General features: G+C 44.7%; 1 protein-coding gene across 4 annotated transcripts in view; it reads left to right on the top strand.

Annotated features, from left to right (window-relative positions):
• Positions 1 to 18,757, top strand: part of LOC147101891 (uncharacterized) — a 275,980-nt gene that overhangs the window by 237,672 nt on the left and 19,551 nt on the right. For all 4 annotated transcript variants that reach the window (XM_085965912.1, XM_085965910.1, XM_085965908.1 and 1 more), the window contains one exon: positions 3,283 to 3,429. In XM_085965912.1, the coding sequence (XP_085822038.1) occupies positions 3,283 to 3,429 (147 nt within the window). The remainder of the gene's footprint in view (positions 1 to 3,282; positions 3,430 to 18,757) is intronic.

Here is an 18,757-nt window from a genome sequence, read left to right as displayed (position 1 = left end):
AAACTATAGAGTAGTATAAGTACTCACCCAATCAGCTGCTTCCTCCTGCCCGCGTCATGTTTTGAATCGTGACGTGGCTCTGGAACGCCGCCGCCGGTCTGCGAGATTGGTAAGCCTGTGAAAAAAAGCCCGTGAACGTGTGTTTAAATACTCACTGAGTCTCTGCTCCCACCGCTCTCGACAATGGCCTGTGAAAAAGAGCCATATTAATCAGACATTGATTGGTATATTAATCAGACACCGACAGGTATTTTAATCAGACACCAACTGGTCTATTAATCCCACACCGACTGGTATATTAATAAGACACCGACTGGTATATTAATCAGACATTGACTGGTGTATTAATCAGATATTGACTGGTATATTAATCAGACCTTGACTGGTATATTAATCAGACATTGACTGGTATATTAATCAGACACTGACTGGTATATTAATCAGACATTGACTGGTATATTAATCAGACATTGACTGGTATATTAATCACACTGACTGGTATATTAATCAGACATTGACTGGTATATTAATAACACTGACTGGCATATTAATCATGCTGACTGGTATATTAATCAGACCTTGATTGGTATATTAATCAGACATTGACTGGTATATTAATCACACTGACTGGTATATTAATCAGATACCAACTGGTATATTAATCAGACATTGACTGGTATATTAATCAGACATTGACTGGTGTATTAATCACACACTGACTGATATATTAATCAGACATTGACTGGTATATTAATCAGACATTGACTGGTATATTAATCAGACATTGACTGGTATATTAATCACACACTGATTGGTATATTAATCAGACATTGACTGGTATATTAATCAGACACTGACTGGTATATTAATCAGATATTGACTGGTATATTAATCAGACATTGACTGGTATATTAATCAGACACTGACTGGTATATTAATCAGACACTGACTGGTATATTAATCACACTGACTGGTATATTAATCAGATATTGACTGATATTATAATCGGACGTTGGCTGGTATATTAATCGGACGTTGACTGGTATGTTAATCAGACACTGACTGGATTATTAATCAGACACTGACTGGTATATTAATCAGACATTGACTGGTATATTTATCAGACATTGACTGGTATATTAATCAGACACCGACTGGTATAGTAATCAGACATTGACTGGTATATTAATCAGACATTGACTGGTATATTAATCAGACATTGACTGGTATATTAATCAGACACTGACTGGTATATTAATCAGACATTGACTGGTATATTAATCAGACAAAGACTGGTATATTAATCAGACACTGACTGGCATATTAATCAGACACTGACTGGCATATTAATCAGACATTGACTGGAATATTAATCAGACATTGACTGGTATATTAATCAGACATTGACTGGTATATTAATGAGACACTGACTGGTATATTAATCAGACATTCACTAGTATATTAATCAGACACTGACTGGAATATTAATCAGACACTGACTGGCATATTAATCAGCAATTGACTGGAATATTAATCAGTCACTGGCTGGTATATTAATCACACTGACCGGTATATTAATCAGACATTGACTGGTATATTAATCAGACACTGACTGGCATATTAATCAGACATGGACTGGAATATTAATCAGACATTGACTGGTATATTAATCAGACACTGACTGGTATATTAATCAGACACTGACTGGTATATTAATCAGACACTGACTGGCATATTAATCAGACATTGACTGGAATATTAATCAGACACTGACTGGTATATTAATCAGATATTGACTGATATATTAATCAGACACTGACTGGTATATTAATCAGACACTGACTGGTATATTAATCAGACATTGACTGGTATATTAATCAGACATTGACTGGTATATTAATCAGACATTGACTGGTATATTAATCACACTGACTGGTATATTAATCAGACACTGACTGGTATATTAATCAGACATTGACTGGTATATTAATCAGACACTGACTAGTATATTAATCAGACATTGACTGGTATATTAATCAGACACTGACTGGTATATTAATCAGACATTGACTGGTATATTAATCAGACACTGACGGGTACATTAATCAGACACTGACTGGTATATTAATCAGACACTGACTGGTATATTAATCAGACACTGACTGGTATATTAATCAGACACTGACTGGTATATTAATCAGACATTGACTGGTATATTAATCAGACATTGACTGGTATATTAATCACACTGACTGGTATATTAATCAGACATTGACTGGTATATTAATCAGACACTGACTGGTATATTAATCACACTGACTGGTATATTAATCAGACATTGACTGGTATATTAATCAGACACTGACTGGCATATTAATCAGACATGGACTGGAATATTAATCAGACATTGACTGGTATATTAATCAGACACTGACTGGTATATTAATCAGACACTGACTGGTATATTAATCAGACACTGACTGGCATATTAATCAGACATTGACTGGAATATTAATCAGACACTGACTGGTATATTAATCAGATATTGACTGATATATTAATCAGACACTGACTGGTATATTAATCAGACACTGACTGGTATATTAATCAGACATTGACTGGTATATTAATCAGACACTGACTGGTATATTAATCAGACATTGACTGGTATATTAATCAGACACTGACTAGTATATTAATCAGACATTGACTGGTATATTAATCAGACATTGACTGGTAGATTAATCAGACATTGACTGGTATATTAATCAGACACTGACAGGTACATTAATCAGACACTGACTGGTATATTAATCAGACACTGACTGGTATATTAATCAGACATTGACTGGTATATTAATCAGACACTGACTGGTATATTAATCAGACACTGACTGGTATATTAATCAGACATTGACTGGTATATTAATCAGACATTGACTGGTATATTAATCAGACACTGACTGGTATATTAATCAGACACTGACTGGTATATTAATCAGACACTGACTGGTATATTAATCAGACATTGACTGGTATATTAATCAGACACCGTGTGGTATATTAATCAGACACCGACTAGTATATTAATCGGACACCGACTAGTATATTAATCGGACACTGACTATTATATATGCAGACCCTGCACTGTTTATTAAATAGACATTGATGAATCTAACTTACAGGACGTTATATAGATAGAGATAGGTTTATGACACTGTGGTCTTACATTTAGTGTAGTTATATATACAGATACTCACTGTTATATTGCACTGCCTTCAGCGGCCTCTCCTCCACCAGAAAAGACCGCAGAGGCACCAGCTGCCGAGGAGAAGCCTAGCGAGGAGAAACCTAGCGAGGAGAAAGCTGGCGAGGCACCGGCTGCCGAGGAGAAACCTGCCGAGGAAAAGGCTGCAGCGCCAGAGACAGGTAAATCACCAGCTAAAACACATCACCCAGGAACATACCCACAGCGCAAGAGAGCAACTTTAGACTTACAAAGACTAATGAGGGCAAGGTAAAAAAAAAAAGTGCAGACTGGGGCTTATACACACTAATACTGTCTGAGTAATGCACACACCAATACTGACTGGGGAGTAATTCACACCTACACTGAATGGGGACAAATCTACCCCTATACTGAATAGTGGCATTACTACAGCTTAATACTGACTGGTGTAATATTCATCGATACCGACTGAGTAATGCACACCAATACTGCCTGGGTAGTAACAAGAATGTAAGAATATAAGAAATAGGAGCAGCAGTAGGCCATTCAGCCCCTCGCGACTTCTCCACCATTCAATAAGATCAGGGCTGATCTTCTACCTCAACTCTATTTTCCTGCCCTATCCCCATATCTCTTCATTCCCTTAGTAATCCAAAAATCTATCGATCTCAGTCTTGAATATACTCAACGACTGAACATCCAGAGCTCTCTGGCGTAGAGAATTCCAAAGATTCACAACTCTTTGAGTGAATACATTTTTCCTTATCTCAGTCGTAAATGGCCGCCCCCTTATTCTGAGACTGTGACCCCTGGTTCTAGACTCCCCAGCCAGGGGAAACTCAATCGCATTCCATAGGACAATCCCCCCATCCCAGGAACCAATCTGGTGAACCTTTGTTGCACTCCCTCTATGGTAAGTATATCCTTCCTTAGGTAAGGAGACCGAAACTGTGCACAATACTCCAGGTGTGGCCTCACCAGGGCCCTGTATAATTGCAGTAAGATAACTCTTATACTCCAATCCTTTTGTAATATAGGCTAACATACCATTTACTTTCCTAATTGCTTGCTGTACCTGCATGTTAACTTTCCGTGATTCGTGTACAAGGACACCCAGGTCCCTCTGAATACCAACATTTCCCAATCCCTCACCATTTAAAAATTATTCTGCTTTTCTATTTTGTAACCAGTATAGTTGTTTATTACTCCCCAGTCAGGGCTGATGGTTATTACCAAGTCAGTACCAGAGTGTATTACCCTCAGTCAGTATAAATGTGTTTTCCATCACCCCCGCAGTCAGTATCGCTGTGCATTATTGGAATACACACTGATACTAACTGTCAGTAAAATGTACCAATACTGACTGGGTAGTAATAAACTCCAAAAATTACTGGGGAGTAGCACACTCTGATATTAATTCAACTTAGAGGATACAACATGGTAGCCATTACTGAGACATAGCTGCAAGACGGTCAATACTGGGAACTAAATATACCAGGTTATAAGGTCTACAGGAAGGATAGGGAAACTGGTAGTGGGGGAGGAGTCGCCTTAGTGATTAAGGATGAAATCACTTCAATAAGAGAGGATATGACAAGAGGTAAGCAGGAAGTGGAGACTTTATGGGTAGAACTAAGAAATAGAAAAGGATTGAAGACTGTCGTGGGAGTTGTGTTTTGGCCCCCCTGGTAGCAGCTGCGAAGTGGCAGAATGTATAAATGCAGAGATTAGACAAGCATGTAGTAAAGGCAGAGTGGTTTTAATGGGAGGTTTTAACTTCCATATAGATTGGGATAAGCAAACAAGCTCATGTCTGAAAAGTAGCAAGTTTTTTGAGTGTCTTCAGGACAGTTTTCTGCAACATTATGTCCTAGAACCAACAAGGGGGCAGGGTATATTAGATTTAATACTGAGCAATGAGCCAGATTTAGTTAACAGCCTAACTGTGCATGAACATTTATTTGATAGCGATTATAATATGATCGAGTTTAACGTTATGTTTGAAAGGGAGAAAGGCGAAACAGCTACTAAGATTCTAGATTTAGGTGAGGCTGACTTCAACGCGATGAGGCAGAGACTGTCCACAGTAAACTGGGCAAATCTGTTAATGGGTAAAATGATAGACCATGGCCGCATTCATTTTGACAGTTGTGCTTTCAGTGTTCTGCAGCATTGAGGTGCTGCAAACACAGACAAGCACTGCACAAAGGTGGACACGCGCTCCCAGGCTTTAGCATGACTCCCTGCATAAGCACGCAGGCAGATTTTCTTTCCTTCCAAGGGCGGAAGAGACCTCCTCAGCACACCAACGCGGCCTGGTTGCACATTGCACAGGAGGACACAAGCAGGGATGTTGTTAGGAGGACCAGGCTGCAGTGGCACAAACCGTTCAATGATCTCAGTAGATCACGAAATGTTATTGCAAAGCCACACTCAACCTCATCCTGCTGTGCCTCTCATCCCATCCCCATCACTCTGCCTTCCCTACCCTACTCCTGCACATCCTTACTCACACCAACTTACCTTGCACCTCCACCCATCCCTCTCTATCTACATTAACACTTCCCCATCTCACTAGCCACCCCTCACACTCACCCTCATCCTAGTGCAATCATTGCCTCTAACAACACAGTTAGACCACACCTGGAGCACTGTGAGCAGTTCTGGGCACCAGACCTTAGGAAGGATAGATTGGCTTTGGAGGGAGTGCAGCGTAGGTTTACCAGAAAGATACCTGGAATCCAGGGGTTATGTTACGAGGAGAGATTACACAAACTAGGGTTGTGTTCCCTGGAGTTTAGAAGATTAACGGGTGATTTTATCGAAGTTTTCAAGATATTAAGGGTAGATAGAAACGATTTCCGTTGGTTGGGGAATCTCGGACTGGGGGACAGTGCCTAAAGGTTAGAGCCTGACCTTTCAGGAGTGAAGTTAGGAAACACGTCTACACATAAAGGATGGTAACAGTTTGGAACCCTCTTCCCCAATGGGAGTTGATGCTAGATCAATTGTTAATTTTATTATGCGGTTAATAGACACTAATTGGAGAGTAAAATATACCAATACTGACTGGGTTAATACACACTGAAACTGACTAAGTAATACACACAGATACTGACTGAGGAATACACACAGATACTGACTGGGGAATATACACAGATACTGACTGGGGAATACACACAGATACGGACTGGGGAATAGACACAGATACGGACTGAGGAATACACACAGATACTGACTGGGGAATACACACAGATATTGACTGGGGAATACACACAGATACTGACTGGGGAATACACACAGATACTGACTGGGGAATACAGACAGATACTGACTGGGGAATACAGACAGATACTGACTGGGGAATACACACAGATATTGACTGGGGAATACACACAGATACTGACTGAGGAATACACACAGATACTGACTGGGGAATACACACAGATATTGACTGGGGAATACAGACAGATACTGACTGGGGAATACACACAGATACTGACTGGGGAATACAGACAGATACTGACTGGGGAATACACACAGATATTGACTGGGGAATACACACAGATACTGACTGGGGAATACACACAGATACTGACTGGGGAATACACACAGATACTGACTGGGGAATACACACAGATACTGACTGGGGAATACACACAGATACTGACTGGGGAATACACACAGATACTGACTGGGGAATACACACAGATACTGACTGGGGAATACACACAGATACTGACTGGGGAATACACACAGATACTGACTGGGGAATACACACAGATACGGACTGGGGAATATACACAGATACGGACTGAGGAATACACACAGATACTGACTGGGGAATACACACAGATATTGACTGGGGAATACACACAGATACTGACTGGGGAATACACACAGATACGGACTGGGGAATATACACAGATACGGACTGAGGAATACACACAGATACTGACTGGGGAATACACACAGATATTGACTGGGGAATACACACAGATACTGACTGGGGAATACACACAGATACTGACTGGGGAATACAGACAGATGCTGACTGGGGAATACAGACAGATACTGACTGGGGAATACACACAGATATTGACTGGGGAATACACACAGATACTGACTGGGGAATACACACAGATATTGACTGGGGAATACACACAGATACTGACTGGGGAATACACACAGATACTGACTGGGGAATACACACAGATACTGACTGGGGAATACACACAGATACTGACTGGGGAATACACACAGATACTGACTGGGGAATACACACAGATACTGACTGGGGAATACACACAGATACTGACTGGGGAATACACACAGATACTGACTGGGGAATACACACAGATACTGACTGGGGAATACACACAGATACTGACTGGGGAATACACACAGATACTGACTGGGGAATACACACAGATACTGACTGGGGAATACACACAGATACTGACTGGGGAATACACACAGATACTGACTGGGGAATACACACAGATACTGACTGGGGAATACACACAGATACTGACTGGGGAATACACACAGATACTGACTGAGGAATACACACAGATACTGACAGGAATACACACTGATACTGACTGGGGAATACACACAGATACTGACTGGGGAATACACACAGGTACTGACTGGGGAATACACGCAGATACTGACTGGGAAATACATACAGATACTGACAGGAATACACACTGATGTAAGAAAACTACTAGGCACTTGGTCAGAGTATTAAACAAGGCTTTAATCGACTGTTTCACAACATGGAAGTCTAGTTATCCTTCACTAGTTCCTGTTTACAAAATGTCCCTGCACAAGCTGGGCCCGTGACAGAGTATTTATACTCTCCCTGGACAGCGCCACCAGCAGGCCGCCCAGTGTATTTCATAAGTGCTTTCTACATAAATGGCACGATTTATGTCATTCTTCCCGCCTGAAAGATTGGAAGTCCGGCGGCTTCTTGCTACCGAATTAGACGGACTAACAATAGACGCAGCCGTTTGGATATCCGTCGGTGGCCGGAAGGCACGTCTCTTCAGACTGTGTTTTGGTCCCTGGGTCACTTAGTTCATACCAGCGGGCTGGCAGAGTCCGTGTCGCTTTGATCGACCCGAGGGAGACTGGGGAGATCGTGGCTCCGGCTGCGTTTGGATATCTGTTGGTGGCCGGAAGGCACGTCTCCTCGGACTGTGTTTTGGTCCCTGAGTCGATTAGTTCGTACCAGCAGGCTGGCAGAGTCCGTGTCGCCTTGACCGACCTGAGGGGGACTGGGGAGATCGTGACTCCGGGTGCGGGCCCCCACCGGCACAGAGCTGGCTTCACCCTGCCCAGTAGTCAGTGACTGACCGGCGTCCTGGCTTCGGGTGGCCATCCCGCGGGGAGCACTCTGTTCCCGGGTTGTTCCGGCGGAATAGCTGGCAGACCCCTTGACATCCCGGGTAGGGCGTCATCCTCAGAGGAGCGCAGGGTATCGGCGTCATTAATACGGATCCCACTATCGATTGGGTCCGTGGGACCGGTTGGGCAGGGAGCCAGATCCCGGAGTGACACTGCAGATTCCCGGCCATCAGGGCACCGCACGTATGCGTACGTGGGATTGACATCCGTCAGTTCCACTTCGTCGACGAGGGGATCACTCTTAGAGGATCGGACGAATCTTCGGAGCAGCACGGGGCCAGGAGCTGCCAACCATGATGGTAGGGATGTCCCATGAGTGGAGCGACGCTGGAACCCGAAGAATCGTTTGTGAGGAGTAGCGTTGGTGGATGTAGAAAGAAGAGACCTGATGGAATGCAACGTGTCAGGGAGCATCGTTTCCCACTGCTGGTCTGGTAGGTTGTGTGACCTCAGCGCAAGACGAACAGCATTCCAAGTGATAGCGTTGTATCTCTCAACCTGTCCGTTTCCAATAGGATGATACGGTGTCGTTCTACTTGTGGTGATTCCCCGTTGGGAAAGATAACTTTTGAGTTCGCTTGACATGAAGGAGGGACCCTGATCAGAGTGGATGAAGTTAGCCATACCGCAAAGGGAAAAGACCTGATCGAGGCATTTGATCACTGTGGAAGTAAGCATATTGGGACAGGGGAAAGCAAAGGGAAAGCGTGAATATTCGTCCACCATAGTAAGTAAGTAGGTGTTTCGCGTTGAGGAAGGCAGTGGCCCTTTAAAGTCAATGCTGAGTTGCTGCATAGGCTGTGTAGCGTGTATGAGCGAGCCATCCGACAGACGGGAGAATTGCGGTTTTAATTCCGCACAAATTCTACAAGTGGAGCATGTTTTTCTCATATCTTCCATAGAAAATGGGAGATTTTTAGATCGCACAAAGTGTAACATATGGGTAACGCCAGGATGGCATAAGTCAGTGTGAAGATCCGCAAGAGTCGAAGTTGACATGGAAGAGCAGAATGCACACGTGAGGGTATCCGGGGCCACATTCTCTTTGCCGGGTCGATAATGTATGCTGTAGCCAAAGGCGGCCAATTCCATCCTCCAGAGCTGTATTTTGTTATTCTTGATCTTAGTGTGTTTCCTGTTATCCAGCATAAAGGCCATGGAGCGCTGATCGGTTATAAGCGTGAAATGGCGACGAGCGAGAAAATGACTCCATTTACGTACAGCTTCGATGATGGCCATAGCCTCCTTCTCGACAGGAGGATAATGGAGCTCGCTACCCTGCAAAGTTCTGGACAGAAATGCAACGGGTCGACCACCTTGATTCAAGGTAGCCGAGATCGCCACCTCTGATGCATCGCACTTGACCACAAAAGGGAGATTTTCATCGATGAAACGAAGTGTGGCTTTTTCCAGTTGTCGCTTGAGGAGGTTGAAAGCTGAAATAGCCGTTGCCTTCAACAGAAATTACTTTGCATGAAGCAGGGGCTGGATCTTGTCGGAAAAGTGGGGTCTCCACTTCGCATAATAGGCGATCATGCCGAGTGCCCAACGAAGAGAGCCGAGATTCGTAGGAGGAGGGAGCTCCTGAAGCGGATGAAGTCGCTCCGGATCCAGTTTGATGACACCATTGCCCACCCAGTAGCCAAGGATGTTGACTGATGGTACTGATTTCACAGATTTGGACTCATTTAAGGTTAAGTTGCGACGACGGAGAATGTCAAGACATTTTGGAGGTTGGCATCGTGCTCCTTCTGATCATGACCAGCAATGGTGATATTATCCAGATATGGAAAAGTGTCCGTTAAGTTCTCCTGTTTGACTAGGCTGTCCATTGCCCGTTGGAAGACGGCCACCCCATTGGTGACCCCAAATAGAAGGCGACGAAACTGGTAAAGCCGACCATTGGCCTCAAAGGCCGTATACTTTTTGTCAGAGTTCTTTAACGGTACTTGATGGTATGCGCTCTTTAAGTCAAAAGTTGAAAATACCTTGTAGTTGGCAAGGTTATTGACCATGTCATCGATGCGTGGTAGTGGGTAGGCATCCAGGTCGGTATACTGGTTAATAGTTTGCGAGTAATCGATGCAAAGATGTTTCTTGTGTTGCTTCAGAGGATTTTTAACAACAACGACTTGAGCCCGCCAGGAAGATGAACATGGCTCAATGATACCATCAGCTAGAAGGCGAGAGATTTCTGCCTCGATAAAGGATCGATCATCTTGGCTGAAACGTCGTGATTTAGTGACTATGGGCTTACATCGGGGGGAAAGATTGGCAAACAAGGAGGGTTTGTCGAGCGAAGCCGCCGAAAGCGCGCAAAACAGTAATTTGGAAATAGTAAGCTCTGGTTTTGACCCTCCAAACTCAAAAGTGAGTCTTTTGTGTTGTTTCTGGAAATCCTGTCCCAGGAGCACATCACTGCATAGGTTTTTGAGCACCCCGAGCCAGGAGGAGGAATAAGTGCGGCCATTGAGAATAAGGTCGATAAGACAAAAGCCGGAAGTGTTGGTGGTCAGTGTCGTCAGAGCCATTGCAATTTCCCTGTCTGAGGGGTAAATACGCAGTTTTAACTTACTGACAGCCTGCTCACTGATGAAGCTGTCAGAGCTGCATGAGTCGATTAGTGCACTCAAAATGTGTCCATTTACCGAAACCTTCGTGGCTGCATGAGACAGGCTTTGGGGAAAACAGCTGTGATGGGAGGAGTAGCAGTTTTACCCTTGACAGTTGTAACTTTAGTAATGGCTCTTGGGGGAGGAGCAGTTTTATAGATAGCAGCTGTAACCTTAGTAGTGGCTCTTGGGGGAGGAGCAGTTTTATAGATAGCAGCTGCAAAACTAACAGGGGCTCTTGACCGGTATACTTTCGAAAAGTGACCTTTCTTACTAACAGAGGCTCTTGACTGACATACCTTAGAAAAGTGATCTTTCTTACTGCAATGACTGCAGGTTGCGTTACGAGCAGGACAAAATTTCCTATAATGGAACGCACCTCCACAGAAGAAACACTTCCTTCCAGATTGCCAAAATACCACTAGGGCAGGGTCGTCATCAGTGAGGGCTTCTAGGGTAGGGTCGTCATCGGCTAGGATAGAGTAGTCATCAGTGAGGGCTTCTGCCCGAGGCCTATTGGAGGAGTCACCAAAAGTGACAGCAGCAGTCCGTGCATGCGGTAAAAGATAGGCATCTGCATTTCTTTTTGCTAAGTCCAGAGAACATGCCTGGTCATAGGCAGCTGCATTTTTTGTTGCTAAGTCCAGAGAACATGCCTGGTCATAGGCAGCTTGTAACTTGAGGGTTTTGTTCTCCAACAGACGCTGGCATATGAAAGGAGACTCAATTCCATTAATAAAGGAATCACGAATTAGCTCCTCCTGGTACTGCTCAGCTGAGACAGCTTTGAGATTACAATCCTTGCTGAGCCTGCGAAGCTTTTGAAGGAATTCGTCAAGTGATACCCCGGGTTGTTGTCGAGTTGTGGCCAGTAGATGCCGAGCAAAAATTTCGTTTGGGGCCTTAACGTATAGTTGCTGTAGTATTTGGATAGCGGAGTTATAGTCTACACAGTCTTCGATATAGTCAAACACATGAGGGGATACATAATTGGCAAGTATCTCTAACTTATCAGGAACATTCTCACCACGCACCCTGAGGAAGTTGCTGAAGGTACGATACCAGTGTTTCCATACCTTAGCTGTTGTAGGTGAATTCGGGTCCAGATCAAGACGGGCGGGTCGGAGTAGTTTCTCCATGATGGATTGATTACTACCTCTGGTTCCTTTCTACCGTTTGAGTCGTAGCCGTCTATTCCCAAAACCACTCAGAGCGTGGAGCAGCAAACAGTCGATTAAATTGACGTAAGAAAACTACTAGGCACTTGGTCAGAGTATTAAACAAGGCTTTAATCGACTGTTTCGCAACATGGAAGTCTAGTTATCCTTCACTAGTTCCTGTTTACAAAATGTCCCTGAGCAAGCTGGGCCCGTGCCCGAGTATTTATACTCTCCCTGGACAGCGCCACCAGCAGGCCGCCCAGTATATTTCATAAGTCCTTTCTACATACAGGAAACTCTTTTTTATCCGGCACCGACGGGACCGGCGTGGTGCCGGTTTATCAAAAAGTCCGGATCACAGAGAGATATAGTAAAAGGTATGAGAGCCCCGTACATGGCCACAGATCCAGGCATCCCTGTTGCATGGCAACAGGTGCAGGAACCCCGGCCACAGATCCAGGCATCCCTGTTGCATAGCAACAGGTGCAGGAACCCCGGTTACACGGCCACAGATCCAGGAACGGCCACAAATATGAAGTAAAACTTACCTGAACCTACTCCTGAATTTTGCCGGTTAACAGAGAGTTCCGGTTATTTAGGTGCCGGTAAATCGAGAGTTTCCTGTAAATGGCACGATTTATGTCATACACCGATATTGACTGGGGAATACAGGCAGATACTGACTGGGAAATACACACAGATACTGACTGGGGAATACACACAGATACTGACATAGTAATACAAACAGATACTCACTGGGGAATACAGACAGATACTGACTTGGTAATACACACAGATACTGACTGGGGAATACATACAGATACTGACTGGGGAATACACACACATACTGACTGGGGAATACACACAGATACTGACTGGGGAATACACACAGATACTGACTGAGGAATACACACAGATACTGACTGGGGAATACACACAGATACTGACATAGTAATACAAACAGATACTCACTGGGGAATACAGACAGATACTGACTGGGAAATACACACAGATACTGACTGGGGAATACACACAGATACTGACATAGTAATACAAACAGATACTCACTGGGGAATACAGACAGATACTGACTTGGTAATACACACAGATACTGACTGGGGAATACATACAGATACTGACTGGGGAATACACACAGATACTGACTGGGGAATACACACAGATACTGACTGGGGAATACACACAGATACTGACTGAGGAATACACACAGATACTGACTGGGGAATACACACAGATACTGACATAGTAATACAAACAGATACTCACTGGGGAATACAGACAGATACTGACTTGGTAATACACACAGATACTGACTGGGGAATACATACAGATACTGACTGGGGAATACACACAGATACTGACTGGGGAATACACACAGATACTGACTGGGGAATACACACAGATACTGACTGAGGAATACACACAGATACTGACTGGGGAATACACACAGATACTGACTGAGGAATACACACAGATACTGACTGGGGAATACACACAGATACTGACTGGGCAATACACACAGATACTGACTGGGCAATACACACAGATACTGACTGAGGAATACACACAGATACTGACTGGGGAATACACACAGATACAGACTGGGGAATACACACAGATACTGACTGAGGAATACAGACAGATACTGACTTGGTAATACACACATACTGACTGGGGAATACACACAGATACTGACTGGGGAATACACACAGATACTGACTGGGGAATACACACAGATACTGACTGGGGAATACACACAGATACTGACTGGGGAATACACACAGATACTGACTGGGGAATACACACAGATACAGACTGGGGAATACACACAGATACTGACTGAGGAATACAGACAGATACTGACTTGGTAATACACACATACTGACTGGGGAATACACACAGATACTGACTGGGGAATACACACAGATACTGACTGGGGAATACACACAGATCCTGACTGGGGAATACACACAGATACTGACTGGAATACACACAGATACTGACTGGGGAATACACACAGCTATTGACTGGGGAATACGCACAGATACTGACTGGGGAATACACACAGATACTGACTGGGTAATACACACAGATACAGACTGGGGAATACAGACAGATACTGACTGGGGAATACAGACAGATACTGACTGGGGAATACACACAGATATTGACTGGGGAATACACACAGATACTGACTGGGGAATACACACAGATACTGACTGGGGAATAAACACAGATACTAACTTGGTAATACACACAGACACTGACTGGGGAATACACACAGATACTGACTGGGGAATACACACAGATACTGACTGGGGAATACACACAGATACTGACTGGGGAATACACACAGATACTGACTGAGGAATACACACAGATACTGACTGGGGAATACACACAGATACTGACTGGGGAATACACACAGATACTGACTGGGGAATACACACAGATATTGACTGGGGAATACACATAAATATTGACTGGGGAATGCACACAAATACTGACTGGGGAATACACACAGATCCTGACTGGGGAATACACACAGATACTGACTGGGGAATACACACAGATACTAACTTGGTAATACACACAGATACTGACTGGGGAATACACACAGATACTGACTGGGGCATACACACAGATACTGACTGGGGAATACACACAGATACTGACTGGGGAATACACACAGATACTGACTGGGGAATACACACAGATACTAACTTGGTAATACACACAGATACTGACTGGGGAATACACACAGATACTGACTGGGGAATACACACAGGTACTGACTGGGGAATACACACAGATACTGACTGGGGAATACACACAGATACTGACTGGGGAATACACACAGATACTGACTGGGTAATAAACGCAGATACTGAATAAAAAGCCAGTGTCATGAAACTGTCGGATTGTCGTAAAAACCCGTCTGGTTCACTAATGTCCTTTAGGGAAGGAAATCTGCCGTCCTTACCCGGTCTGGCCTATATGTGACTCCAGACCCACAGCAATGTGGTTAACTCTTACTGCCCTCTGAAATCGCCGAGCAAGTCACTCAGTTGTAAAAAAATAGACGCTACGATAAACAATAAGAATAAAACCGGATGGAGCACCCGGCTTCAACCTCAGCACCAGGTACGGACACGACAATGGCTCACGCAGCCCAGTCATGGAAAGTGCTCTTCACCAACATCTGGGGACTTGTGCCAAAATTGGGAGAGCTGTCCCACAGACTAGCCAACCAACAGCCTGACATAGTCATACTCACAGAGTCATTCCTTTCAGCCAATGTCCCAGACTCCTCCATCACCATCCCTGGATATGCCCTGTCCCACCGGCAAAACAGATCCACCAGGGATTGTGGCACAGTGGTATACGGTCGGGAAGGAGTGGCCTGGGAGTCCTCAACATTGACTCCGGACCCCGTGAAGTCTCATGACTTCAGGTCAAGCATGGGCAGGGAAACCTCCTGCTGATTACCACCTACTGCCCACCCTCAGCTGATGAATCAGTACTCCTCCATGTTGAACACCACTTGGAAGAAACACAGAGTAGCAAGGGCACAGAATGTACTCTGGGTGGGGGCTTCAATGTCCATCACCAAGAGTGGCTCGGTAGCACCACTACTGACCGAGCTGGCCGAGTCCTGAAGTACATAGCTGCCAATCTGGGCCTGCGACAGGTGGTGAGAGAACCAACACGAGGGAAAAACCTACTTAACCTCGTCCTCACCAATCTACCTCTCGCAGATGCATCTGTCCATGACAGCATTGGTAGCAGTGACCACCGCACAGTCATTGTGGAGACGAAGTTCCATTTTCACACTGAGGATACCCTCCATCGTGTTGTGTGGCACTACCAGCGTGATAAATGGGATAGATTCAGAACAGATCTAGCAGCTCAAAACTGGGCATCTATGAGGTGCTGTGGGCCATCAGCAGCAGCAGAATTATATTCCACCACAATCTGTAACCTCATGGTATAAGATTAGGATCACAGGCCTCACACAGATTACCCAAAGGGTTTTAGAAGTTGCAAGGCTTTTATTAAAGAGCTACAATTTTAAAGCATAATCAGATACTACATATGGTTTAAGTTGTGTATAATAGACAGACAACCCGTGACAGTAGGAGCGATCTACGACTCCCGAATCGGACGGATGGGGAGGCAGTACGGTGGTCTCAGATTAGGTGGATTCCTGCAGTCTGCTGCAGCAGTCACTTCCGTTGGATCATCCCTCGAGCTGTTGGAGGTGTTAGGCCGTCAGCCACTTCAGAGGCTAAACTTGACCAAGGTGTTAGGCCGTAGCCACCTCGGGAAGCCTTCGCCCCTGATTGCCTGATTTCCTCTCTCGCTCGTCTATATTTATAGTTATTTCGGTGGGCTGGTAATCACCCGGTGTCAATCATTTGATCCCCGTCCTATTGTCCAATTGTGAAGCGGGAAGGCATCCCTCACCGTCCCTTTCTGCATGACTGACAAGGCCTCCCTTTTATCTTTCTGAGGAATGTTTTATGTTTCTTTAAGGACATTTTTGTCTTTTTGGCTCAATTTTTGTCTATTATCCCACCACCCTGTGTTGTTTTGCATTTTACGATTCCCTTATCACTTCTATTTGTCTTTTGATGCTTGATATCCGACCTTGCTGACATTCCTGCTCTCTGTTCCCGGCTGCATGTTCTCAGTCTCTGTTCTAACAATTTAAACCCATCTTTGAATCTGACAGCTATTTCTTGCAATTCCCTTCTTTGAGAAGGAAATATCCTTATCGGCTCTTGACTAATCTAGTTAGTTCTTATTGCTCTCTCAACTTGGGCATTAGTTAGTAGGGAGTCTTGAAGATTTCTTCCTTCCTTACAGTCCATTCCTTTGAGGAGAAGGAGCAATCTCTGACCCCTTACTCAAATTCAATTCACTGTTCCGGTGTTCCAATTCTGCCCTGCCTGGGGTATCCTCTGTTTCTTCTATCTTTCCTGATGTTACCCCGCCTGGGGTCTCCTCTACATTTCTTTGGTTCTTCTCTTTCGGTGTGCTCAATTAATTTGTTAGTGCTGGTTAGTCATGGGCATGAGTACCCAACTGACTTATGTATCAAAGTCTTACTCCACACATTACATATATCAAATACACTATCACTACAAGTTGGATAACTACCAGAGTGTGTGAAATAATACGAACGTAAGGGTGTGCTGATGTATTAAGCCCAATATCCCACCAGTGTGAGTTGTCCCCTATTCTGTCAATTTCAATATCTATTCTCGAGTTGTCTTGCTCCAAAACATAAAAATGCTTTAGGGAGGAGTTCAGTCACATCACGAGCTCACTGAAGCTCTCAGACAACAGGGGAATGTAGTATCCAAATTGTGCCACATAATTGTGTAGTTCATACTTAAGTATCTCATTTACTGTCAGTTTCACTTGAGCATAGGTTTCGATATTATGTAAAACGCGTTGATTGATGGGACAGGTCCTGTTAGACCCGTAAAGCATGGTAGTTGCGGTGGTAGTTGTAGTGTATGTGCCTTTAAGTCAGAACTACTTTTACAGCTCCTGTATACTGTAGTACCGGCAGTGACCACACCGGTATATAAGCTTTGCGCATGCCTCTGTACCCCCAGTCTAGAGGCTACCCTCCTCCAGTAAAGACCTGTTATTTGTTAATGTACAGCATCCGTGTGATTATTTAATAATAGCATATCCACTGAACCACGGATCCAACAGTGGCGACGAGTGTCGATTCGAATCTACCTGCAACATAAAAAAAAAATAGTCGAGGCCAGGAACACGGGCATCGACCACGAGCAACCGCCCAGCAGTCAGGCAGAGATCCAACTTCGCAGGGGAGGCTATGGAGAGCCGGGCTTGGTTCCCCAGCCACAACGAGCAGTAAGAGACCGACGACAGGTCCAGCGCAGACCCTTCCCGAGCAGCGGCGGCTGGAGCCGACCGACGGCGGAGAGAAAGCCGAGCAGCGTCGACGGGGTAAGACAGAGGGTGAAGAGCGCAGGGCGCAGCTGGGGGTTGAACACCGAGCGGCGTCGAGAAAAATAAAACAAACCGGAGCGAGGGTAAGAAACAGCCGGGTTCTAGACTGAGCGGCGTCGAAAAATATAAAAAGAAGAACGCGCAGAGCACAGCCAGTGCTCACGGGCTGAACAGGGTCCGCGGGGCGAAGAAAGGGGAGACGCCATTGAGCCGCGGAGAAGAAGGAAGAGCGCGGGAGGCACCATTGAGCCACGGAGAAGAAGGGAGAGTGCGGGAGACGCCATTGAGCCACGGAGAAGAAGGAAGAGCGCGGGAGGCGCCATTTTTAG

The sequence above is a fragment of the Somniosus microcephalus genome, chromosome 23 (genome assembly GCF_052327205.1).
Source record: "Somniosus microcephalus isolate GS21.2 chromosome 23, FLI_Smic_1.0, whole genome shotgun sequence".
NCBI classification, from domain to species: Eukaryota; Metazoa; Chordata; class Chondrichthyes; order Squaliformes; family Somniosidae; genus Somniosus; species Somniosus microcephalus.
The sequence above is the reverse complement of the archived record's forward strand: the minus strand, read 5'-3'. Positions and strand labels throughout refer to the sequence as shown.